The 26713-nt window shown below is 40.0% G+C and overlaps 1 protein-coding gene and 1 long non-coding RNA gene across 9 annotated transcripts in view; one reads left to right on the forward strand and one right to left on the reverse strand.

Annotated features, from left to right (window-relative positions):
- SYNE2 (spectrin repeat containing nuclear envelope protein 2) overlaps nt 1–26713 on the reverse strand; it is a 323992-nt gene that overhangs the window by 99843 nt on the left and 197436 nt on the right. Inside the window, 10 exon segments of the mRNA XM_018054080.1 lie at nt 1401–1561; nt 1564–1630; nt 5467–5583; nt 11124–11234; nt 12453–12527; nt 13135–13332; nt 16532–16663; nt 19312–19494; nt 20667–20789; nt 22395–22580. Of these exon segments, the coding sequence (XP_017909569.1) occupies nt 1401–1561; nt 1564–1630; nt 5467–5583; nt 11124–11234; nt 12453–12527; nt 13135–13332; nt 16532–16663; nt 19312–19494; nt 20667–20789; nt 22395–22580 (1353 nt within the window).
- Nucleotides 1642–14489, forward strand: LOC108636963. 8 transcript variants are annotated; one of them, XR_001918663.1, is made up of 7 exons: nt 1642–1919; nt 4716–4847; nt 10679–10706; nt 12465–12587; nt 13341–13461; nt 13844–13943; nt 14278–14489. It is a non-coding gene; the product is annotated as an uncharacterized LOC108636963 (long non-coding RNA). The 8 variants fall into 8 exon arrangements; XR_001918661.1 differs by lacking the exon at nt 4716–4847 and having other exon boundaries at nt 1642–1937; XR_001918664.1 differs by lacking the exon at nt 12465–12587.

A 26713-nucleotide genomic window follows, 5' to 3' on the forward strand; every position in this document is an offset into this window, starting at 1 on the left:
GGACCAGATACCGGTAATGATCAAGGACTTGACTATGGGGTCTACCTAGTCAGCAGGACCATCAGTTGGCTGACGGCACCTGAAAGGCCCTAAGTGCCCGGGTCTCAACATCTGGAATACCCAAGGTTCAGCTTAGAGGAGGACTGCTCTGCGCCACTTACACTGTCTTCTCCAGACTCTCCTGCACGTCTTTCCAGTCAGGCCACATGGTAGTGCCTGTACCTGAGTGAATCCAACCCTCGGGAGCTGACTTTTGGGTTGAGAGGTGCTGAGTTGCCCGAGGAAGGAGGTCAGCTTGCCTGGCTGGGTCCTACTAGGCGGACTCCGGAGGTAGTAAGAGTGTGGGTCTGAATGGGAAGGGGAGGAGCATCGGCCTCGGGCCAAGGTGGGTCGTATGCCCAGCCCCACATAGTGGGTGGAGCTCCCTGTGGATGGGCCAGTGGTTTGAGGCACTCTAAGAGGAAGTCCCTGTCCCTGGACACCACTGCGAATGAGCCAATCAGGTGGAGATGTCAGGCCAAGGTGGGTGTAAGTGCCTTTGAGGGAGGTGCCTTGGCTGAGCTCTTGAGGACACTCAGTTCTGCTCCAGCAATGTCAGTCTCGCCCCTCCCTGGAGGGATCCAGAGATCCCAACCTTTGCTTGCCAGCAAAGCTTCCTCTAAATGACTCCAGGCAAGGAAGTTTACATTCCTGCCCCTCCCCAGCCAAGGGTGCCTGTGTTCAGTCATGTCTGACTCTCTGTGACACTCTGTCCTGTAGCCAACCAGGCTCCTCTGTCCATGGAATTTTCCAGGCAAGAACACTGGAGTGGGTTGCCATTTCCGCCTCCAGAGGATCTTCCCAACCCAGGGATCGAACCCACGACTCCCGCATCTCCGGCAATGGCAGGCGGGTTCTTTACTGCTAGCGTCACCAAGCCAGTAAGAGTAGGAGCATTCATAATAAAATGACAGCAAAGCCCTTTTCTGCTGTATCTGTAACTCTGCAAATCAGGATATTCAGTTTCACTTCTGATGAATGAAAATTTTAAAACCTGAATATTGTGAATAAAACTAGTATTTGCTGCGCATTTTATATATACTTTATACTCCAGACACTGATTTAGATATTTTATCTCGTTTAATCCTGACAAAGTCTTAGGAGATGACCTATTTGAGGAAAAGGAAGTGAGAGGTAACTCCCTCCAGTTCACAGTTAATGTGACCAGATCTATACTCTAGATTCTAAGATCTTCTCCACTACTGCCTCCCCAAATACTCTGCTTATGTAAATTATTTCAAAGAATTATCCTGAGAACAAAAAGTTGAGGCCAAAATAAACATAGGGGTCAGAGCAACAGGAAGAACCAGACTGTTGACTGGTAAAGAGACAGGCCATGAACTCAGACCCAGCAGTCTTACCTGGCACCCTACCAACTGCTGTTCCACCACCTGTTGCATGTCCGCGTCTAATGTTTCTGGCTTAAATGCCACGTTGGCTTGGTGCAGCCACAGCTCCAGCTCAGCCACCTGATTCTTGCAGACATGGAGGACTTGCGCAGGCTCGGGCCTCACTTTCTCCACGTGGCCTCAAAAGCTCCTTGCTTGTCCGAAAGGCCAGTAGCTGCAGCCTTGATGGGAGGTGTGGCACCCTATGAGAAATCCAAGATAATCCAGCAGTGAAAAACTAGGAGTCCAAAATATTCAGGTTTGGACTTGTAAAGACCTGTAAACCTATAGCATTTCCCCTAGTTAAAAAGAAAAACAAAAAAATAAGGACAGAAGAAGTAAAAACAAAAAGAAACGAAGAAGGCACCTTCACAGGCATAGCAACAATCACGTGACCTGGCGCCCCAGGTTTCCAAGCAGCCAATCTCCACGAACACAGGCGCAGAGTTCCTGGGCAGGGAGGACGCAAACAGGCTGGCAGTTCATTAAACGGTGGGTCCCAGGAGATAGGTGAGTGTGCGCGAGAGGGTGTGCATGTGGGTGTGTGTGTCTGAAACACTGCAGCGAATTGGCCAGTGTTTAAAGTTGCGTGACACATGATTAAGCAATGCTTACATTGCTATGCCCTCTGTTCAAACAGAAAAAAAAAAGATCTTTACACACTGGCGGGGACACAAGGAAAATATATTAATACCTCACACTTTTAACTTAACATCTTAAGTGGTTAAGATGATAAAATATTTTAGCTTTCCCTCCCCCCTGCTATCACTTATCTTTCTCTATTAAAAACAGCTTGAGTCAAGTGATAAGCTTCATTAGGGTAATCTGGAAACTTTTCTTGTATTCTTCACTCTCTAAAGTTACTTTTCAGCTTCTAGATACTAAAATATTACCGTGTTAAGGAATGGATGCTTACGGTATAGTATAAAGAAAGCAGGATGTGTGTGATGTGTTTTTTTAATATTCAAACAACTAGGTTGTTTATCAATCCCATAGAAAAATTTCTCCCAGGTACCAAGTAACAGTATTCTCGTAATTATATGATAGATACTTCCAATTTGGAGGCAAAAGATGAACTGATACAGATATTTGCTTCCCACATCTTTTTCCAAAATACTGAAACAGCATTATTGACCTTTCTAGAGGAATTTTTTTAGGAATAAGGATTTGTGTTTTGCTCTACCAAATTAGTGATATCTATTCAGGGCTTCCCAAGTGGCTCAGTGGTAAGGAATCCACCTGTCAATGTGGACAGAGGATACTGGCGAGCTACAGTCCATGGGGTCGCGAAAGAGTCGGACATGACTGAGCGACTAAACAACAACATAAACACTTTATTCATTCTGATTATGAGGAAATGACAATGTTTTCTATATAAGGCTTTGCTAACTACATCTCAGCATCTAACAAGGCATAATTTTGGCCAACTAAGAAATGAGAGTTGCTCACAAATATATACCCTATCTCAATTCAAATACCTATTTCCTAATATTTATGGAATTTTGTTTAAACACAGAACTTTCGGTACAATAGAAGCAGACAAAATTGGTAAGTGGTAACAGAAATGTGCAGGGTATGAAAATACGACTCGTTTTCACACACACTCTGATGAGGATTATAAGAGCTGGTTCAACAGAAGGGTCCTCTGAATTGTGCTCATTCCCCTTGACCATCTCTTTACCTCACAGATGCCTGCCTTTTCTGCCAAAATGCTACTTCTCCTCTGCTTTAATCAGAGTTTTCTTTAAGAATCACCTTCCTAAGCAAGTCTTCCCAGTACCATGTTTTCCCTATAGCTCATACGCAGTCGGATCCATATTTAGATTCACCCATTTCATTTTTCTTTTTTAATTCTGATCTTTAAAAAAGCAACTCATATGTGAGTTTACTGTCAGACATCAATTTCTAGTCATCTAATTGCTTCCTAGTTTTCAGATTTTTCAGATATTGTTATATCTCAGTGGCAACAACTTTGCAATCCTCCTTTTTGTCACCTGAGATAAAAATCTGTTAACAGTGATTGATTGATTAATCTGTAATAAGAGATTTACCATCTGCCTTCCCTATTTATTCAAAAACATTATTTGAGCACCTACAACTGCCACAGATGTTAAAAAAAATGACAAAATCGAGTTTCTTTGCATTCTCTAACTCACTGAATTAATGAGGAAATATGGAAGCTGGAGTACTAATCTTGTTTTTATTTGCTAGTTATTTGAACTTGGAAAGAATCCAAAAGTAATGGAAGACAAAAAGATTATCTGTAACAGTAGAACTTTAATAGTTGAAGGTGGTCTGGGAAATGTGCCAGGAATCAGTTCACGCCTTTTTTATAGCCAAAGAAACCCAAGTGTGTTTAATGTTTAATCAGTTCACACCCCTCCCATCCCACCACATTGCTTCTGAGAAACTCAGGCCCAGACATAAATTACTTGCCCAAGGTCACACAGTTCCAAGATCTTTTAATTCTGAGTCTACATTTTTTCCCACAGTAGTTGGCCCACTGAGTATCTTCTTCAAATGATAACCCCAAGTTTAAAAAGTAGAAATTATTTTAATCAAAGTTTTATAACTGTATATTTTGGAGGGCTAAAAATACATGATCACAAATATGTCTTGTTAGAGAATTATGTCATCTCTAAAGCATTAATATAAATTAATAATACCCAATCTTTTACTGGGTTCTAGAGCTAAGCTACTGTGCTAAGACTATCTCATATTTTATGCCACAAGCTCATTATTCCCAGTGTACAGATGAGGAAACTGAAGCTTAGAGAAGTTATTCAAACTGCCTACGGTCACTGGATTCAATCCTAGACCCAGGATTCAATCTCTGATTTCGTTATGCCTCGGGGTCTACAAGTCTACATTTTTGACATAATTCTGGCATTCAAGTTAGCCTCTCAGTCAATGAATGTGATGGTACTTGATTTCTGTACAACACATCGCTGATTCGAGTACCAAGATCCAGTTAAAATGTAAACGAATTTTCTGGCGGTAGCAATATTTCATGCCAACATACTAAACCTTTAAATACTTTTCCATCAATTCTACAAATATCTGCACACACCACCCCCTTTTATAAAATGCAAAACTGCCTGGCTAAAGTGCCTAGCCTGCTAAGTCGCTTCAGTTGTGTCTGACTCTTTGCGATCCCATAGACTGTAGCCCACCAGGCTCTTCTGTCCATAGGATTTGTCAGGCAAGAACACTGGAGTGGGTTGTCATTTCCTCCTCCAGGGGATCTTCTGGACCCAAGGATCAAACCCGCATCTCTTTCGTCTCCAGAATTGGCAGGCGGGTTCATTATCACCTGAGAAGCCCCAGAGTGAAGGTTCTGCCGTTCTCTGAGGTTCAAACTCAGGACCTTCAGGTTATGAGAGTGACGTGCTGCCTACTGTGCTAAGAGGGAAGATTTAGGTAAAGTGCCTGACCTAAATGCATCTGCACAAATACTAAATATACTGCTGGGATGGTGTGGTGGCAGCTTATTTGGTGAGCCCAAATCTGCCTCAGTTTTACATCTTTAAATACTAAATATTCATATTAGGAAGGCAGACTGGAATATTCTGAGTCTGCCTCCTTGCTCCTCCATTTACTAACTGTACTTTTACACCCTGAATTTTGATTTTTCTTTTGTAAATGTATGGCGCATGTTAACCTACCTTATTTAATCTGAGGATTAGAGAGCAAACACAAATGCCTTTAATGTAATAGGTAGTTAATTAATATTTGCTCTCCTCCACTTCTGTCACTCCCATAAGTTGTATCTACAGAAAAAAGAAGGGGATACTAATGGAAAGGCTGGTTCATCCTGGCAAGTGGTGAACCATGTTTAGTCTGTACTATGCTTAGTCTCCATGTAAACATCTGACGGCAAATATTCCAGTTCTCCAGCGTGGCAGCACACATGAAGGTGTTAAAGTTCACAAAGACCTCTTGCTAGGTGATACAAAATATTGCAAACACAAAAAGCCGGTCCTCTCTGGGTGCTAGTCCAGGGATTTTGGCAGATGGCTCATCAGCAACAGGGACCTACCTCTGGTGTTCGGTTGGGGCTCAGGGAAAATTCTGGGCCTCGCTCGGTGTTCAGAAGGTCTGGTTCAAGAACCTGTGCCATGGAACTATCACATGTGCTTATTTTCCCAGCTGCCTCCTGTAAAGAAAAGAATCAGAGGTTCAGAAAAGTTCCTGCCCTGAAGCTATACAAGCCCTTTCTGCACCTGCTCAGTTTACAAATCACCTGCTTACAAAAATGTCTAGACTAGTCAAGTACATTGAGGGAAAAAAGTCTACTAATTAGGGGAAAAAAATCAACTTCTTCAAGTTTATCTTTATTTGAAGACTTAAATCTCCAAAGCTCTGTGGTTAATGAGGAACCCATAAGAAATCCAGAGAATTAGGTATTTAAATGAATTATTATGAGAATTAAACTTAAATAAGATTATGTGGTAAAAGTCCTATTTTCAATAATGAAGGAAAGATGAAACTTTAAAATTTGGGAACAACTATCTTATCCAGGCACTTCATGAAAAACATAACCAAATCTCTATCTCACTGCTAACAATGAATTCCAATTGTATCTAATATTTAAATGTAAAAGATATACCATATTCTTGAAGAAAATATGAGTGAATCTGTTTCCATTCTAAGAGTGGGAAGGGACTTTTAAAGCTTGACAATAAAGGGAAAAAATGTTAGTATTAACAACATAAATAACATGTGCCACAAAAAGACATCATAATCTAAGTTAAAAGAGAAATAACAGATTGAGATGACATCTCGCAAACTGTTAACATCTTTAATGTATTAATTATTTTTACAAATAAATAAGGAGCACATCAGCTTCTACGTAGAAAATGACAAGTGGCATGGATACATGATTCATAAAAAAAGAACATGAAAGCCAATTCACACCTGAAGTGATAGACAACATTCTTAGAATATATGCATCTTAACCCACTGGCTATTTTTAACTAAGGTTGAAAATATCCAATATTATCTTGGGGTCAGGAAAGAGGCATTTCCATGCATTCTGGTAGAAATAAAATTATTATCTTTCTAGAGGACAGTTTAACAATGCGTGTCACATTTTAAATGGATTTACACTTTGATCCATTTATTAGGTTAATCAAGGTTAGGCAAGGGGAAAACGAAACTTCTACAAAAGACCAGTGTGGTGGGAAAAGTATTCATATTGTAATCAACCAATCTTGACTGCTCTACTTACAAGCTGGGTGATATTGCACAGATGAACCTGGACTCTCTGAGCCTCACCTGCTTCATCTTTAAAGTGGTAACACAACCCAGCTCACTCATTCCTGTGATAAGTAAACAAGATGATATATACAAAGCACCTAGTAAGTCCTAAGAGCTCCATGTACTGAAAACAGTAACTGCTATTAGAAAGGCATGAACCAAGAACTAAAGGTAAAACTTAGATAAAACTGGAAAGGTAAGCTGGGATCATGAAGTCTGGAATGCCAGGCTCAGAACACTGCATTTTATTCAGTAGATAATCAGAATCTAGGAAAGACTGGAATTTAACATGAACTGCTTTAGGAAGATCCATCAATTAAGTATAAGATGTATAAATGATTGGAGGCTACAAATCCACTTAGAAGAGTCCTCTTAAAGTCTAGGGAAGAAGTTAACAATTGCCTGGAATAGGATGATGACAAAAATAATGGGAGAAGAAGGATGTAAAGACTGAATGGACATCACTTGAGCAGTAGCCATAAAAGGCCAGACAAACGAGGCACCTGAGATGACGCTGAAGTCTGTCTCAGATACTGATAAGACAGTTGTGTCACTGACAGATATCGAGAGATTATGAGGAAGGGTAAGATTTGAAGAAAAGTTGGTAAATGGTTTTGAGAAAACACATTCAAAAAGAGAAATGTATTTGGATGGTAGAAATGTGGAACAGATTTACAGGAAAAATCAAGACCAGAGATTTAATTTGGGAATCTGTGGCATAGAGGCGACTACAAAACTTATGAGAGGAGAAACTGCCATGAGACAAAACAGAGAAGAAAGAAGGCGGTAAACCACTGGGGGAAATGCCCACTATGACAGATGGGTAAAGAGAAGGAGCTGGAAGAGGGGCTGCAGACAGATGAGACAAGAACGTATAGAATTAATAAAGCCAGAGGAACACTGCATTTCAAGAAGGAAGGGGTTGCTACTGCTAGAGGTCAAGAAGGATCAGGGCTAATAAAAGGGCACTTCAACATGCAAAATACCAATATCATGGCATCCAGTCCCATCACTTCATGGCAAATAGATGGGAAAACATGGAAACAGTGATAGACTAATTTCCTTGGGCTCCAAAGTCACTGCACATGGTAACTGCAGCCAAGAAATTCAAAGACGTTTGCTCCTTGGAAGAAAAGCTAAGACCAACCTAGACAGCATATTAAAAAGCAGAGACATTACTTTGACAACAAAGGTCCATCTAGCCAAAGCTATGGTTTTTCCATTAGTCATGTATGGATGTGAAAGTTGGACCATAAAGAAAATTGAGCGCTGAAAAATTGATGCTTTTGAATTGTGGTGTTGGAGAAGACTCTTGCGAGTTCCTTGGACACCAAGGAGATCAAACCAGCTAATCCTAAAGGAAATCAACTCTTTAATACTCATTGGAAGGACTGATGCTGAAGCTGAAACTTCAATACTTTGGAAACGTGATACAAAGAACTGACTCGTTGGAAAAGACCCTGATGCTGGGAAAGACTGAAGGCAGGAGAAGGGGACAACAGAGGATGAGAGGGTTAGATGGCATCACCAACTCGAAGGACATGAGTTTGGGCAAGCTCCAGGAGTTGGTAATGGACAAGGAAGCCTGGCGTGCTGCAGTCCATGGGGTCACACAGAGTTGGACACAACTGAGTGACTGAACTGAAAATTAATATCCAGAAGTCAATGGCAGTATAAATATAGCAAGGGGCAAAATCTCAGTTACAAATGGAGCTAAGAAAGAGGAGCACCAACTAAAGACAGTTAGCCATAAATGAAAGAGGAAGCACCATGAAATTGATCTGGAAACCAGGATCAAGAAATTCAACACATTAAAGTAGCATATTGAGGGCTTTCCAGGTGGCTTAGTGGTAAAGAATCAACCCGCCGATGTCGGAGACGCAGGTTTGATCCCCAGTTCAGGAAGATCCCACAAGCTGCGGAGCAGCTAAGCCCATACGCCACCATTATTGAGCCTGTGCTCTAGAGCCCGCGAGCTGCAACTACTGACCGGTGCCCAGAGCCTGGGCTCTGCACCAAGAGAAGCTGGGGCACCACTAACAGAGTGGCCCCCAATCCCTGCAACTAGAGAGAAGCCTGGGTAGCAAGGAAGACCTAGCACAGCCACAAAGAAACAAATAAATGACAAAGTAGCATAATCAGCTCAGTACAGGACGTCAAAATGTAGAAGATAAAGTTCCTGCTTCTCATGAAACTGTGTCAGATCGATGCATAAAACTGTGATAAATTATAATAACTGAGGTTCAGAATGCTATGGGAAAACAAAGGGAAAGAACAGGGGGTTCTTGGAGGTGGTGAGAGTTGAAAAGTGCCTTTATGGATGAGTAGGAAAGAAGTCCTTAGGCAGATATGGAGAGAAGGGTACCCGTGGAGGCAGAGCAGTTTCTAAAGAGATGGTCTGGGCTTTGGGAGGGATAGGGCAATGGGGGAAGGAACTTGTTAGGGAAGGGAAATCTGAACACTTCTGAGGTAGAGAGGAAAGGACACAACCAAGAGGCAGAGATTGAAGACCCTGGCATAAGTGTCCCCATGCCAACTATCAAAGAAAGGGCTGGCCTGGGAGCTGGGCAGGGTCAGCCCTAGTCAGGAGGCAGGTGAGGGGGGAAATGTGGATCATAAAGATGCAGAGATCCTTTAGAAGCAAGGGAAAAACATCGTCTTCACATCAGCATGAAATGATTTTCTAATGTGAGTGCATTTGCCCTCTATTTTGAGAGACTGAAGAAGTTTATAAGTTCACAAGGAGCAAAAAGTTGTTATTCATTCACTAAGCCAAGTCTAACTCTTAGTGACCCCATGGACTGCAGCATACCAGACTTCTCTGTCCTCCAATATTTTCCAGTTTGCTCAAATTCATGTCCATTGAGTTGGTGATGCTATCTAACCATCTCACCCTCTGCTGCTCCCTTCTCTTTTTGCCTTTAATCTTTCCTAGCATCAAGGTCTTTTCCAATAAGTCAGCTCTTTGCATAGCCAAAGTATTCAGCTTTAGCTGTAGTCTTTCCAGTAAATATTCAGGGTTAATTTCCTTTAGCATTGATTGATTTGATCTCCCTGCTGTCCAAAGGACTCGCTTCAAGAGTCTTCTCGAGCCCCACAATTAGAAAGCATCAGTTCTTTGATGCTCAGCCTTTACAGTCCAACTCTCATATCTATACATGACAACTGGAAAAACCATAGCTTTGACTCTAAGAACCTTTGTCAGCAAAGTGATGCCTCTGCTTTTAAATATGCTGTCTAGGTTTGTCAAAGCTTCCTTCCAAAGAGCAAGCACATTTGAATTTCATGGTTGCAGTCAACCATCTGCAGTGATTTTGGAACCCATGAAAATAAAATCTGTCACTGCTTCCACTTTATCCTCTTCTATTTGCCATGAATTGATGGGATTGATGCCAAGAGCTTAATGTTTCGCATGTTGAGTTTCAAGCCAGTTTTTTCGCTCTCCTCTTTCATCCTCAACAAGAGGCTCTTTAGTTCCTCTTCACTCTGTCATTAGGGTGGTGTCATCTGCATATATGAGGTTGGTTGGTATTTCTCACAGCAATCTTGACTCCAGCTTGTGATTCACCCAGTCTAGCATCTCACATGATGTACTCTGCATATAAGTTAAATAAGCAGGATAACAATATACAGCCTTGACATACTCTTTTCCCAATTTTTTTAACCAGTCCATTGTTCCATGTCCAGTTTTATCTGTTGCTACTTGACCTGCATACAGATTTCTTAGGAGACAGGTAAGCTCTGGTACTTGCATCTCTTTAAGAATTTTCCACAGTTTGTTGTGATCCACACAGTCAAAGCCTTCAGTGTAGTCAATGAAGCAGAAGCAGAAGCAAAGAGACTTATTTTATTAATTTATCTTCCACACTACTTTGTTCAAAAAGAGAATTCTCACCCTCAACTGCTACCCCAAAAGAGGCATGTTAAATGCTTTAACCACGTTGGTCAACCTTTTAGCTGCTCCTTTAACTGGTTTTTTTTTTTTTTTTCAGTTTGGATTTTCACTTGAGTGTTCCTCAGGTATGTACTTACAGGCTTCCCTAGTGGCTCAGTGGTAAAGAATCCACCTGCCAATACAGGAGACGTGGGTTTGATACCTGGATCAGAAGACTCCCTGGAGAAAGAAGTGGCAACCACTCCAGTATTCTTGCCTGGAAAATCCCATGAAGAGGAGCCTAGTGGGCTACAGTCCATGGGGTCACAAGAGTCGGACATGACTTAGGGACTCAGTAATAACATTATCACTGAGCTCACAAAAGAAATGCAACTAATACTCAGCTGTCTTTGCTTTGTGCAGAGGTAGCGCTAAGAAGTTTAAAAAATTTCAACGCATATAGATTCCCTCCTGAAACATTCTTTCAAACTAGAAACTCTTTGCTTTGACTTGCTATCCCTGCCCATCCCCACCCCCAAGAAATGTGACCCGCACAGTATTACCTGAATGATTGTTCCAGAGGACGAGGATGCCCTGTCCTCCTCCACGTCCTTGTCGTATTTCCAGAGTAAAGACGGGAACCCGGAAGACGGCTCTGCTTTCTTATCTCCACTCTAACACAGCAATCAATTGATTAGCAGAGGGAGGTGATTTCCTACCATCATAACAGCATCCTCCTTATCTCTTTTATGTAACACTCAGCTTACCAGGCAGTATAATTGCAGTCCTTCATTCCACCCCCTCCTCCCCTTTCCCCGCTATTTATCATTGATTTCTTTGGCTAACTACATCACAGGAGTCCAAATGTGGTTGCTCTTCCTAAAGCCAAAAAAATATTCTTAAAGTTGGGAGTCAGTTCACGTCCTACAAAGGGGACCTTTAAAACAGCACTTTAGGAATTTCATCTGCTTTGGTAAATGTAATCTCAAAGGCTCTTTAACAACATGTATTTTTTTGACTGATGTCAAAGACAAACAATGATTATAAACATATCAGCTCAGAGGCAAATACAGGTCTCGAATTAGAATCATACTGAAATCTACTCTTATTTTGGCTCCAGCACCTCCTTCATTTTCAAAATTTTCTCTGCTATGAAGAGATAGAATCAGATCACAAAGCTGTCTGACGGTCAGAGTATATAAGCCTCACTCCTCCTCATCCGACCACTCAGCCCCACGTGTCCCAGTGATATAGTGAAGGACTACAGGCTATTCTGTGTGACCGCGGAGCTACTGAGCAATCTATGAAATGTGCAGGAAGAATGTCTGCTCATTACGTAGGCGACATTAAAAACCGTCAATTGCTGCAATTTTCTTCCCTTTGGCTCAGACCCATTACTGCTTTAGTTCTTAAAGTATGAAATGGAAATTGATATAATGAGAAAACTGGTAAAGGTCTCATTCAACCAGTTCTGATAGGAGTAGTAACATAGTAGGGTTAGTTGCTAACACCGTTCTTCGTGTCCTTGGCAGTGCTGTCTGACTGCAAAAGTAATTCAAATATGGAAAGATAAAGCCACCAGGAGTGCCAGCCAAACAGCAGACTCTCAAAACTCCAGAGAAAGTACTCAGAAGTCAGGATATGACAAAGAGCTTCATCTTCTCCCTTCTGCCAACAAGTGTGTCTGAATTACATTTATCCCACTCCAGCCTGAAGTAGGTGTAGACGCACTTAAACATTAATAACATAAGATAACTACTTCAGTCACCCTTACAAAATACTGGCATCGAATTTAAAAAATCCTTATGTTTCCATTCATTTTAAGATCTTCTCATTGACCTTTTAGAGATTACGCTTCTAACAAACTTGAACGAGAAAATCATTTTCCTTACTTCACTCTTCAGAGAGCTCTCTTCTGCCTCTTCCTTGAGTGCTGGCAGGAAGGACACGGAACCCGTTCTGTTCAACTGAAAGGCACAGCACAAAGACCTGCGGCTGGGTTGCTGTTCAACGTCATCAGGATCCCGGTTCGGCTGCTTTTTTATGTAGCTAATTTTTTTACTCACTTTATCCAGGATGCCCACCCACACAAGCAGCCTCTGGGTTTAGCAACTCTCAACTCATCCAGCCAAATATCATGGCTCGGTCAAATCTTAGATCCCTTTCATTTGCATTGCCTTCTGTGGCCCCTCATCAAACAATTCAAGAATGCGATTCACTGATGTAGATTCACAGTGGGCTTTGAGAGGTGCTGGGCCAATTTCTGAGTTTGCAATGGGCTCACAGCTTGGTAGGAAGACACTTCAAAGAGTGGCTGCCACCCACCCACCCATGGGATTTCATAAGCACCTTCTTAGGTAACTTGGGCATAAAAATTCTGGATTGAGTCCAGCACAGACACACCCTGAGAATTAATATTCACTTGTGACTATCTCAGGCAGAGTATTTCCATTCGAAGAAATTCCTTTTCTATAGGCCATAAATATAGATGCCATAGGTTTTCCAGATGAAAAATACTACCAATTTAAAGCTCTTGTGGAATGTGGGACCATTGTTAACTATAGCCATACCCACCTTCCACTCAGAAGCATCCTTCTCAGCCCCTGCATTCTCCTCGGATGCCCCGACTGACACCACTTCCTGTTCTAACTCTTGCTGTTTTTGTTGTAAATGCTGGTGGAGGTTTAGTATGGCAGTCTTCAAGTCCACCAGTAGGTCTTCTTTCTTCTGGTTCAAGCTCAGAATCTGCTTTTCCATATCTTCGATTTCTCCCTATGCAGAAAGAATGTTTGCATTGGTTTGGGATGTCTGATGCCTTTGCCACAGAAGCCTGCTGCATTTGGTACAAGGCCTGAAGTTTTTTCTACGCTGCGAGCTTGCCCAGCTATGAACTAGTCCCTGGTACAGCATAGTTCCCTTCCCTCCGGTCGTGTTTCTAAATGATCCAGGGAGGGTTTATGATCTCCCTTCTAAGATGCCTTAGCCTCACCTGACACCCTGTCAATCAATTGCTGGGGGTCAAGTGGTGGCTCAGAAATCTGTAACAAGCCCCATGGGTGACCATGGGGTATAGCCAGGGTTGCCTCACCTCAGTGGCCATAGGACTGACCAGCCAGAATCCACAGGGGGTAAGGAACCACACTTTAACAAACTTCCAGAAGATTTGTATGCAGACTAACATTTGGGAACCAGAGAGAAAACGAGGCTAGAAATCTCACACTTTTATTGTCACTTTTGAAGCCTTCTTTAGTTTTACTAAATTCATTTGCTTTTTTTCTTATAGCCAAAGCTTCCTACCATATGGGAATAAAGAAGCAGATAAAGGTGCTGTGACGTGTAATTTGTTATGGGGATGACGAAGAGATGATTCCAAGCTTTATAAGGTTAAAAAATTTGTGTGACTGATATGTGGGAATAAAATGTCATACATGGGCAGTAGAAGTGCAGACGCCCACTGTCTGTCTAGGAGGATGACAGAGTCATAGAATCCTGGATTTGGACATCCTCCTCTCCAGTACTCTGAAAGGCATCATTCAAAGCCTGAGCTGTATCAGAAGACAGCCCTGCTCCTTTTTAGCAGAACTTCATGTACTGAAATTTTGTTCCTAACATGTTCTTTAAACCCTGTGTTCATTCATTCCTTTTTTCCTTATTTCTTCTTTCCATCCATCTATCCTAGAGACATTGATAGAATCATCTTTTTTTTTTTTTTTTTAGAGACAGAGAAACTCCACCTATGAGTGAAAGTTCTGAAGTCCAGAGAAAGAAGGTGATTCGTCCAGAGCTGCAGCCAGTAGCAGAGCACAGACCTGGACTTCTGACACCCAGCCCCCATGACTCCAGTGCTACCTCTGACACCATACCCCTATTCTGTCTGAAGTGAAACTTCTTGCCATTGCTTTGGGAAATGATAACTTAATTCAATCTGAGTTGGCTGTGGTGTGTGTCCCTTTTCAATAAGCACTAAACTTCAGAGGTACAGTGCCTCCCAACAGACATAACACTACAGCCGTGAGAACAGCACTTAGAGAAACAGACCAGTCTCCAGAGCCACTGGCATTACGGAGGCAGAGAAGGGCACAAAGCTGCCATTCTCAAAGCGGCATCTGCAAACCCCAGGAGGTCTGCACTCTATGAGGTCAAGATCATTTTCATAATAAGACCAAAATGTTACTGGCCTTTCTCACTGTGTTGACAGTACATCACATTCACTGTGTGATGTAATAAAAGCTGCTGCTGCTGCTGCTAAGTCGCTTCACTTGTGTCCGACTCTGTGCGACCCCAGAGACGGCAATGGTGGGTAAAACTACTGACGTCTGGTAGGAACCAAGGCAGAAACATCAACTGTATTAGCATTACTAGATGCTTCATATCTAGTAATTTAGCATCATACTAAATTTAGTAATTTAGTATCATGAATTTAACTGTACAAAAAGCCAACTTCAGTTAAGAATATCCTTGATAAAGAACATGTATTTTTAATACTCTGTTTGACAAAGTGGGAAGCCTGCATAAAGCACTTCTGTTGTACACCCAAGTTTAATGGTTGAGGAAAAGCACTCCTGTGATTAAGTTTCAAACTGACCTATCCATTTTTTTTTTCATAGAATACTATTTTTACTTGAAAAAAAGACAGTTGTTAAACTATACATACATATGTATATAATACACACAAAGATTTTTCTGAAGAGGTAACATCTGTAGATGTTAATAAATGTGAATTCTTTAATATTGGCTACTGGGATGTGTCATCATTTGGAGGATCTACATAACAAGTCAAATACGTGTTTTCCAAATGATCAAACATGATGTTATAAAATGATGCATGGCTGGAGATCCATTCCAAGTACAAGACAGACTGATGGATTTTAATGTAAGAGTATGAAAGTTCACTGACATGGCTCCAAATTCCATTTCACAATGAACCTGTGAGTGATGCTACTTGTCAGAGTTTAGTGTTGTTTCGAAGGATGTCCAAAATTATTCAAAAGCATTATTAAAATATTTCTCTTCCAATGTATGTGTCTTTGAGAGGTTGGATCATCTTTATATGCCTCACACAAAACTATATATCTCAAAAGATTGAATGCAGAACCAGGTGAGAATCTAGCTGTCTTCTAGAAAGCCAGATCCTCATTAGATCTGCAAAAATGCAAAACAATGTCACTCTTCTCACTATATTTTTTCCTGTAAAATATAATTTCCATTAATATTTAAGGGTTTACTATCACTCTTTCAAAATAATAGATGTATTTACTTTTCTGAACTTTAGTATACACAAAAGCTTTTTGGAGTTCTTGAATTTTTTAATGTAAAGGGAAATTTGACACTTTTATAATACTGAATCACTAACACATTGAGTCTGCCTTATTGAGTCCAACACTTAATAGCTTGTGTCATCTTAGACTTCCCTGTACTTCACTTTAGACATTAAAGAATTTGCCTTGTGACTTGTAGAAAGAAAGTGGTATAACCTGGTTTTGAATACCACAGCAACTGCTTGCCTACACCAACTTGATGGCAATAGAGAGGTAACATGCAAACCATTGTACCTGGGCCTGTAGGACATTGTTAATTATGGCATATGGTGAGACTGCTTAGTATATGGAACTCTTTATTACAACAGCATTCAGTCTTTACCTCTAAAGCCCAGCCTGCATCCCTATGTCAGAACGCTAGCTGGGAAGTCAGGTTGTCCAAATACTGTGTGTTATATCAGCTTCTTTGGTACCAGCCAAATGCACCAAGTTGAGGCTAAAGACACTTGAAGAGACTTCCATTATGATAATTATATAATAACCTATTTAATGAAATAGGCATAGAAAGTAATCATATACATCAAATACCTTCAATTGAAAGAGAGAAGTAGGAAATAAACTGTATCATCAAAAAGGTTTCTAGATACCAACAGCTTAGAAGTGAATGAACTGCTGGACAAATGAGTGAGACAAATGAAATGAAAGAAACATACCTGTACTTGTGACAGGTTGGCAGCTGGGTCTGTTGACATATGTTCATGGAAGAATTCAGCTGGATAATTATTTAAGATCTGCTTCAATTTTTCTATTTCTTCATTGCATTCATTTGTCTGTTTTATGACTATCTATAAATAAACCCCCAAGAAGAATCTGTTACAATCCAACAACTAGACCAATGGGTTCCTTTCAATACCTATCCCTGTTCCAAACTCCAATCAATTCTATCAAATACACAACTACGCAGTTTTTAATAGGGAATGGTAGTCTAAACATAGAGAACAACATGTGCAAAGCTGGCACCTGACCGACTTGCTCTACTAGATGCCAGAGCACCTTGGGCAATGCTGGCAGTTGAATTAGACATACATTTGCTCTTAAGTTATCCCAGTGTAATGGGCTTATTCTGGGAAGCATTTGATAGCATGTAAACAAAGTGGCAATGGCAGCCCACTCCAGTACTCTTGCCTGGAAAATCCCAAGGATGGAGGAGCCTGGTAGGCTGCAGTCCATGAGGTCGCTAAGAGTCGGACATGACTGAGTGACTTCACGTTCACTTTTCACTTTCATGCACTGGAGAAGGAAATGGCAACCCACTCCAGTGTTCTTGCCTGGAGAATCCCAGGGGCGAGGGAGCCTGGTGGGCTGCCGTCTATGGGGTCGCACAGAGTTGGACACGACTGAAGCGACTCAGCAGCAGCAGCAGCAAGCAAAGTGGCTAAGTTTTATGAAATTACTGACAGTCATGTAAGACATTTAATACATATCCCCTGCCATATTTCTACACAAAGAGGTGACAGTCCTAACTGAGAATGGAAAGGACAAGTGATTTGAGAAATGATAGATTTTCCTGGTACAGACACATCCTCACCTGGTACTCTTTGGGATCTGTGATGTATGTTTTTATGGTAAGAGGTTGAGGCTTGAGAGTTTGAAGAATAAGGCAGACCAGAACAATATCTGGAATCTGGTGTTAAGAGCTTGAACCTACCAGAGTGCTAAATGATACAATCAAAGTGTGATCAAAGTCAAAGAAATGGACTTGAAAAGAAAGTCTGGATATTTCCTTGGTATGCTTCACAATGAAACTAAATGCCTTTTGAAACTACAAAGTTTCTGGTCAACACAGAATTCTCCCTTATATTTTCTTTAACATTTAACTATAATTTTAGCCACAGGCTGGAAATGAATAACTATGTTCACTGCACACACCTGTTTCGCAGCCCTCAGTAATGAGCTACATCCCATTACTCCCCTCAAAAGTAATTTGTCTTATTTTCTACAATGAGAGCACTTACAATATCTAACTAGAAATTAAAAGAAATGCACCATATTCTATGATTTTCATTACTATCAGTTTACTTAGCTTTGAAATACCTGAGAAAATATCTGATTTCCACTAACACAATAAGATGGAAAATTTTAGCAGCACAGCTTGATATCTAACTTGGTACAAAACCTAATTTCCTCTTCTATTTCCCCCTTTTATCTTGTGAAGGAGTCATTTTAAAGCATAGTCAGGACTGTTATTTTCTTTTTCTAACCGAGAGACCAATAAAAAACAAAAAGATGAAAAATAGATCAAACTTTCTATCATTGCTTTTTGTTTTCTCTTTATATTATTAAAAAAAAAAGTACATTAAGTGCCAGATCTTTTTTCTCCCTGTGGATGTTAGGAAATAACGTCACCAGATCAGTAGCTAGGCCAGAGAGACTGTGAGCTAAGACTCAAACCAGAGATACAATATCCTCAAATCTTAGGAGAACAGAGTGATCACCAAATGTGAATGAAACTGAAGAGGGAGAAAGAGATGGCAGTTTTCTTTCTATAACCAGGGGATAAGTGGGAAGGAGGAAAAATCACTTTTTCTCCTACCCTGACCCCCTAATCAACAACAGTAGGCAGAATGTGGGAGTCTACCAAGAGGGTTGAAAAGTCCGTGGCTCTTTCAGGAACTTTTTTCCTATAGGAGTGGTTGTTGATTTAGGAACACAAACCAAATGGGGTCGCAAAGAGTCGGACACGACTGAGTGACAGAACTGAACTGAACTGAACCAAAGTAAAATGCAATTTCTATCGATTCTTTGGCTTGAGATCAATCAAAATGTAAGAATAAAAAGAAAGCCCTCAGGGAGAGGCTAGAAGATGCCATCGGTTAGAAAGAAGAGACTCTAATATGAAGAATACTACTAGGAGGCGAGAAACCCAAATTTTTGTCTTATTTGTACATAAATTAATCCTGACACGTTAACTCTGGCATTTTATCAAATCACCTAACCTTTGGACACTAGTCTCCTAACGTGTAAAAATAAAATGGCAAAGTGCCTACTTCACCTGCATCATGTTGGTAATAAAATGAAATGATTAAAAGGAAAGCAGCTGAGATGTATAAAGAGATTAGTGTTGGGTCCGTCCGCCTCATGTGACTCCAAGTGCACTATGCAGGTTGACTCTTTTCCCAGAGCATTTTACCCATGTAGATCTTTGATTATTAAAGAACGGAATGAAACAGACCATAACTATGCTTCAGTGTCTTCAGCCAGAACAAGGGTAAGAGCTAAGGAAAAATCATGTTAGTTCCATCTGAACAATAAAATACTCTCTTATATCAATGCTGGCTCCTGGATAATAATACTGGAAGAGACCAAAAAGAATCAACACAGGCAGTGTCTTACTGTCATGGGTTGATCGACCCAACCTTTAAAACTGGAAACAAAACCAGCTTTTGCTGAACATTTTCATCCAACAGGCTGGCTGTCATCACAAGCCACTCACCTTTAACAATTCATTTTGTTCCTGAGTCACGTTTTCCAACAGTTTTATGTCTTGTAAAAGCCGATTTGTCCGCTGAAACACAGGCAGAGGCTTCATTCCTGTCTGGGGTAACCTCAGTTCCACTTGGTAAGACACGATTTCAGCAATGGTTTTCTTCATGGGACGTATATTTTCCAGTATCACCTTAGATAAACATGGTACACAAGTGGGGGACAAAAAGGCCACTCTTAAATCAATTAAAAATTAAACTTTTGTCCTTACAGTTTTGAAACAGTTTCTTAGCTCAGGTTGAAAAGAACTAATATTACTTGTGATCTGGTAGTTAGGGGGTGTCAGGAAAGAATGCCTGGGGCAAAAGTACCCTCCAGCACAACATGACGCATTTGGACAGCCTTTCCTTCCTTCTCCCCTCCCACCTCTGTCTGTAGAACCATTGTTTTGCTTTCTGTGTTGTCGCCAGGCAGTGAGCCATGTAAGGTAGGTACTGCCCCCTTACAAACTCTCACAGCAACTGCACCCAGCACAGGGCTTCCCACTAACAGACCCTCAAAAAATGCTTACTGCACTGAAGGGATAACTATCCTGTCAAATTTCTTAAGTCTCAAAAGTATACTTCTATTTCACTTTAATGACATCCTGTCCATAGAAATCTGGATTTACATAGTGAATAAATTACAAGAGCATATTCACTTTACTAAGCATTTCATATACATTATTTTCTCTAATGTTCATAACTGTTCTAGGAGGCAGAGATCAAAACAGGTAAGGAAATTGGGTTCACAGAAGTTAGAAGACCCACATGGGGACACACCACAAAAAAGCAGGGTTGGGATTAGAACCCAGGGCTGCTTGAGCCCAAAGTCCATGCTCTTAACTGATAGGCTGAGGGGGAACCAACATCTGCCTGCTGTTCAGTATGTCCCAGCTTCTGTGCCAGAGGCTCTGTACCTGTTATAATTGTCCAGCATAATCACTGCATTACCACTGCATAGTCATGAAAGCAAATCCAAGAAATATCAACCAATCGTGTAAAGGCACAGGGGCAGAGCAGCTGAGGCTGGACCCCAGTTCTCCTGACTCAGAGAGTAAGGAGGCATAAGCTCCTAGACTATTAAACACTTGGGTTTGACTTGAAGGAAAAACTGCCAAACCTTGAAGTTTTAGGAAGAAATTAACTGAAAAAATAACTTCTAGGAAAATGATCTTTATACAGAGACCACTATGAATAGGATTTAAAACATGATATTTATAGTCATTCTCAACTTGATCTTGCTCTTACTCACATATTATTACATATTTTAAAATAAGCATAATAAGTACTAAGAGAAAAGATTTTTAAACAGGTCTATGCTTACCTCTCCATGCTTAAGATGTTCTTCAGGTGAAAAGTCAAATATCTCTTTGGAAAACAGGATAGCTTTGATTTTTGAAACTCTCTTCTCCATTGATTTTACTTCTGTTTCAATGGCAACCACATCCTAGAATTTCATAAAATAACACACTCATGCAGTGTATGTTAATCATCTTTATAAAACACAATTTGTTGCCATTTATTTTCATGTTTAACCAGAACATGTTTGCCACTTGTATCTCTTAAAAATGAACAAAGTGCTTCACAGATAAAGTAGATTGTTTTCAGTAAAAATACTGTTCTGTTAGTAATGGCATGTAGCACCACAAACCACTGCATATAGTTGCTGGTTAAAGATCCTCGAGAGGCCAATATTTAATTATTTATGCTATGAGAACAAAAGCAGAATGCATCTGAACCAATTTTAAGTAAACTGTCAATTACGTGCATACTCTTTAGATTTATCTTTGGAATGTGCTCAAACACTTGAATACAAGTGGGTCTAACGTTGAAAAAAAATTCTTACTACTCTAAGTAGAATGATACGGTCACCCTTGGGAAACAAACACACAAGGAGCTAGAAAATTGACAGATTTTCTTGCCAATTCCCTAACTAACTGTTGTTATGTGCAGCATCATTAAAGTACCTTATAACCTACTCAGGTTAACATAAACAATAGATCATTTGTCTAGTGGCTCTTCTCCCATCAATGTCAACCTCTAGAACATGGCCAAAACATTAAAGTAAAAACGCTGCAATTTTTGCTATCAAACCCTCATATTTAAGAACATGTGCTATAAAACCTACATTTTAAAGTCCACTCACACTGTAAGAGGGCCTTCAGATCTCTAGAGCTTAATGCAAATAAACTGCAGCAAAAATAAGGTATGCCTAATAATGAAGGAAATAGAAAAAACTACATAGAAATCGACAAAGGGTTTCAAATTATAGCAATTTAGAGCCATTCAATACAGGACAAACATAACTCTACAAGAAAATGAAGCAGTAATTACAGCAATTTATAGTGATGTCTTCATATTATGAGAAGTTCAATCATATTGAAATTATTTTCTGCACCTTACATTTAAGAAAGTATATAAAAGTATATAATGCATTTTATGGTAATTTCTGTGAAAAGTTGTAGACACATTTAACAAATTTAGAATAAGAATATTTAACAAGTATGATTCTCTGAAGTTACTTAAGTGTATTGCAGGGAATGTAACTGAGAAGCAAAAGGTAAATTATTAAGACTAACTGCATCTGCCTTTGCGGTGTGACTCCGTCCTTAGATAAATGCCTCACACGTTTCAAACTAAAATAAAAAAAATTATTTAAATAAGTCCAGTGGCTCATATACAGCATCCCCTCAATAAATATTTGCTATAGGTCACGGATGTCTTGGGAAGTTGTCTGCTTTAATTCCCTCTTTGCTAATTTGTGCTTTAAAATCAATAATACCTCCTCTCTGACAAAGAGAATACACTGAGCATATTTGACCAAGGTTCCTCCCTTTTAAAAGACCACTTCTGAACTGAGAGTGGGGATATGATTTTTTATTGTAGTTTTACTATAGGGCACAAAGTCAAGTATCATTCAAAAAATAACAAATTAAAAAATATATATCAGATCAATGTGTCTTTGTAGGAACTGATTGGCAGCATAACTCTAATTTACCAAATGAAATAAAAACTTAAAATAAGAAGTTACATCTTTATAGTGCCAACTTACATCAGCCATTCGCTGAATCTGTGGAAGACTTTCTGTGATTCTTTGCTGTAAAGCTGCTACTTGATGACTTAACTCTTGTATGGACTGTGCTAAGTCATCTGTCTCAAAAATCGCTGACAAGTCTTCGAGATCCGTAAAAACTGAATGTAAAAGAGTGTGCTTCTGTTCTGAATCTTCCAAAGCCATCTAGATAACGGAAAACATGAAAAATGAGAGAGAAACATCAAGATATTGGAACAAGGTAATCAAAATTTAAAATAGAGAAAATTCTATAACTATGTTTGGTGATGGATGTCAACTAGACTTAATGTGAGTGATCATTTTGCAATACATACAAATATTGAATAATTCTATTGGACACCTGAAACTAATAAGTGTTTTATGTGAATTATACCTTAATTAAAAAAATTAAATCAGAGAAAATCTGAATTTGTCTCAATATTTCAAACTCCTGTTCATTTCCACTTTTGTGATAAAACACTGGAAAAGACTTTGATGCTGGGAAAGCTTGAGGGTGGGAGGAGAAGAGGGTGACAGAGGATGAGATAGTTGGATGGCATCACTGACTCAATAGACATGTGCTTAAGCAAACTCCAGGAGATAGTGAAGGACAGGGAAGCCTAGCAGGGTACAGTTCATGGAGTCACAAAGAGTCAGACAGAACTGCACAACAGTGAAACTGAACATTCATCTCAGTGGCAGTAGTGACTATGGACTGTCTATCCCATTTCAGTGGGCTTGCAGCAGCTATCTTACAGCACGTAGCCCTGGCTCCTCCACCATCATTAACAGAATCAGAAACACCTGACCTGTAAGTCCATCCCTCTATACATTTGGAATTAGGGCCAGGAAAGCCATTCAGTTGGCTGATTTGTAATTTTGGGAACATGGGCTTAGGAGAAATATATAAATGAAGCCGAGATGAGAAATGAAGAGGCAGTCCTGTGGCTTGCCAGTCCTGGTGCCAGTCTCCTCCTTGGCCTTACCACATGGAGTCACTGACTTCTGTAAGACAACCCTATATAGCTTGAGGTGACTTGAATAACTTGATACCAAAGAGTTCTAGCTGATAAAACCAAATAAAAATGGAAAACGTCCATTTTTAAAGTTTCTCAGTCTCTCTTCCTTATAATTTTTCTTTTTTTCCTTTTAATAATTATAATCATTAACTTTCAAACTTAAGATATCAAAATATCTCAGCCACCTGTTGGAAATGTTCAACCCGATAATGTTGCCTTCAGATAATTTCATAAAAAATAACTGACATGAGAAAGACCATGCAACTAGAAATCTAGTCATTTCTAGACTAGAATCAAGTCTAAAATTAATCAGGTTACTGACTTCATTCAAAATCCCAGCAGAAGAAAACTTTAAGGAAACCAAAACTAAAACCAATGCTTTTTCCAATAATACTATTTACAGTAGCATCAAAAAATACACAGGTATAAATTTAACAATTTAAAGAGAAATTAAAGAAGACCAGAATAAATAGAGAAACATCATGTTCTTAGATAGGAAGAGTAAATATGGCTAAGATGTAAATTCTCACCAAACTGATCTAGATTTAAGTCAATCCCACTCAAAATTCCAACAGACCTCTGCACAGATACAGTAGCTGATTCTAAAACTTATATAACTTGTATGGAAATGCAAAAGACTCAGATTAGCCAAAACAAATTTGAAAAAGAAGGACTAAGTTGAAGAATTTATGCTCCCTGATTTCAAGACTTACTACAAAGCTGTAGTAATCAAAGTTGTATCATATTGGTAAAAGAATAGACACATGGATCAACAGAATAAGATGGTCCAGAAACTGACTCACATATATGACAGACAGGTCACTGATTTTCAACAAAGCACTGAAGTAATTCAAGGGTGAGTCCTTTCAAAATGTGGTGCTAGAACCATTGGCTACCCAAGAAGAAAAAAAGTGAACCTTAATTCTCACTTCATAACATACTAAGAGTTAAACCTATAAAATTTCTAGAAGATATGAGGAAATCCTAGTGACCTTGGGTTAGAAGATTTCTTAGATACAATACAAAAGAATAATACATAAATGAAAAGAATATTTATAAATTAGACCCCATCAAAGTAATAACATTTGATCTCTGAAATATAATATTGAGAGAATGAAAAGACAAGCCACAAACTGGGAAAAAAATTTGTAAATTACATTTCTAATAAAGGACTGGATTTTAGAATACTGTATAAATCACTCTTATAATTCAATAATAAAAAGACAGACAACCCAATTTAAAAGTGGGCAATAAAGAAAAACTGAACAGACTTCACAAAGGAAGTGTACAAATGACAAGTATACAAATAAATGCTCAAATAAATTAATCATTAGTTATTAAAGAAATGCCATTTAAATCACGATGAGATACCACTACATGTCACTAGCGTAAAATGTAAAAGACAGAAAATATCAAGCGCTGACAAAAATACAGGATAATCAATTAGAACTCATTAGTGGGAATGAAAAATGGTACAGCCATTTTGGAAAATAATTTGGCAGTTTCTGATCTAGCTAAATACTGTAAGAGCCAGCAATCTGTGAAAACACATGTCCACACAAAGATTTGTAAATCATTGTTTTCAGTAGCTTTGCTCATAGGGATTCCCTGGCGGTTCAGGTGGTAAAGACTCTGCCTGCAATGCAGGAGACCTGGGTTCGATCCTTGAATTGGGAAGATCCCCTGGAGAAGGGAATGGCTACCCACACTCCAGTATTCTTGTTTGGAGAATCCCCACGGACAGAGGAGCCTGGCAGGCTACAGTTCATGGGGTCACAGAGCTGGACACGACTGAGCAACTCACACACACACATGCAGTCCCCACCTCCTGGCACTCATGTCCTTATAATCAGTTCCCTTGAAAGTAGACTGAGCTTACTGACACACTTCTAGGAAGATATGGTGGAAATGATGAGCTGTCACTTCCAAGATTAGATTGTAAGAGACCATTTCTGTCTTGGGAGCTCTTCAGTATCTTTTAGATTGTTCATGGTGAAGGAAGCCAGCTGCCACACCATGAGGCAGTCTTGCAGAGAGGTTCATCTGTCTGCGAATGGAATTGGATCTTCTGAGGCCTGCCAACAACCACGTGGATGCACTTGGAAGTGCATCCTCTCTCTTCCTTCACCCAACCTGAGCCTTCAAATGAGACCGCACCCTTGGCTGACACCTTGACTGCATTCTCTTAAGAGACCTTGAGCCAGAAGCACTCAGGTAAAGCCATGCCTGAATTTCTGACCCACGTGAACCGTGAGATATGAAGTGTTTCTTGTTTGAAGCGGATAACTTTAGGAGTAATGAGTTGCACAGCAGTATATGTATATAGCCCCAAACTTGAAACATCCAACTCTCCTATTCAGGGCTCTCATCCAATCTTTTCCAAATCCTACTTTTGCTGCAGGCTACTAAGGGAAGTACAGGGCTTCCTGGTGGCTCAGTGGTAAAGAATCCACTTGATATTGCAGGAGACCCAGGTTCAATCCCTGGGTTGCAAAGACCCCTGGAGAAGGAAATGGCAACCCACTCCAGTATTCTTGCTTGGGAAATACCATGGACAGAGGAGCCTGGCAGACTACAGTCCATGGGGCTGCAAGAGTTGGACAGGACTTAGTGACTAAAGAACAACAACATTCTAAAGTAGGACAACTATTTTCCAAACAGGAACAAAGTGAGGTATTCACGTGTAACTATTTATGACTTATCTCCCATTTGGGGATTTACTAGGTTACATTCTGTGGGTATCAACCTGCATGGCCCCTTGTCCCTACTTCTCCACCGAATAACCTAAATTCTACTCAGTTCCAGCTCCTAAACAAAGGCCAGCAAAGAAGGGTGTCCTGAACAGTTTGAGAGACACTTCCACACTTTTACACTGTGTCAGAAGAAGGCAGTAATAGTTCAGCTGTTTTGGGGTGAGTTCATTCTTGTACAGTTTAAAAAAAAAAACAACTCCTAAGAAGAATTTGAGAAAACACAAACATCATTCCTCTCTTCCGTCTTTGCAAAATTCTTGAAAAGGATAAAAATACAGGTGATTTAGAATAAAAAGATGAAGGACTTCCCTGGCTGTTCAGTGGTTAAGACTCTGAGCTTCCAGGATAGAGGACATGGGTTCATTCCTTGGTTGGGGAACTGAGATTCCACATGCCACTGTTGGTGCAGCCAAAAATAAATAAGTGATTTGAAATAAAATAGAAAGATGGCATGCTTTGGATATGTGGAACATCAACCCAAGAGGTGGGGGCAGCAATTACAGGCAAGGGTAAAAAGAAACAAGTAGGTGAAAATGCAATATCTTTG

This window comes from Capra hircus, chromosome 10 (genome assembly GCF_001704415.2).
Source record: "Capra hircus breed San Clemente chromosome 10, ASM170441v1, whole genome shotgun sequence".
NCBI classification, from domain to species: domain Eukaryota; kingdom Metazoa; phylum Chordata; class Mammalia; order Artiodactyla; family Bovidae; genus Capra; species Capra hircus.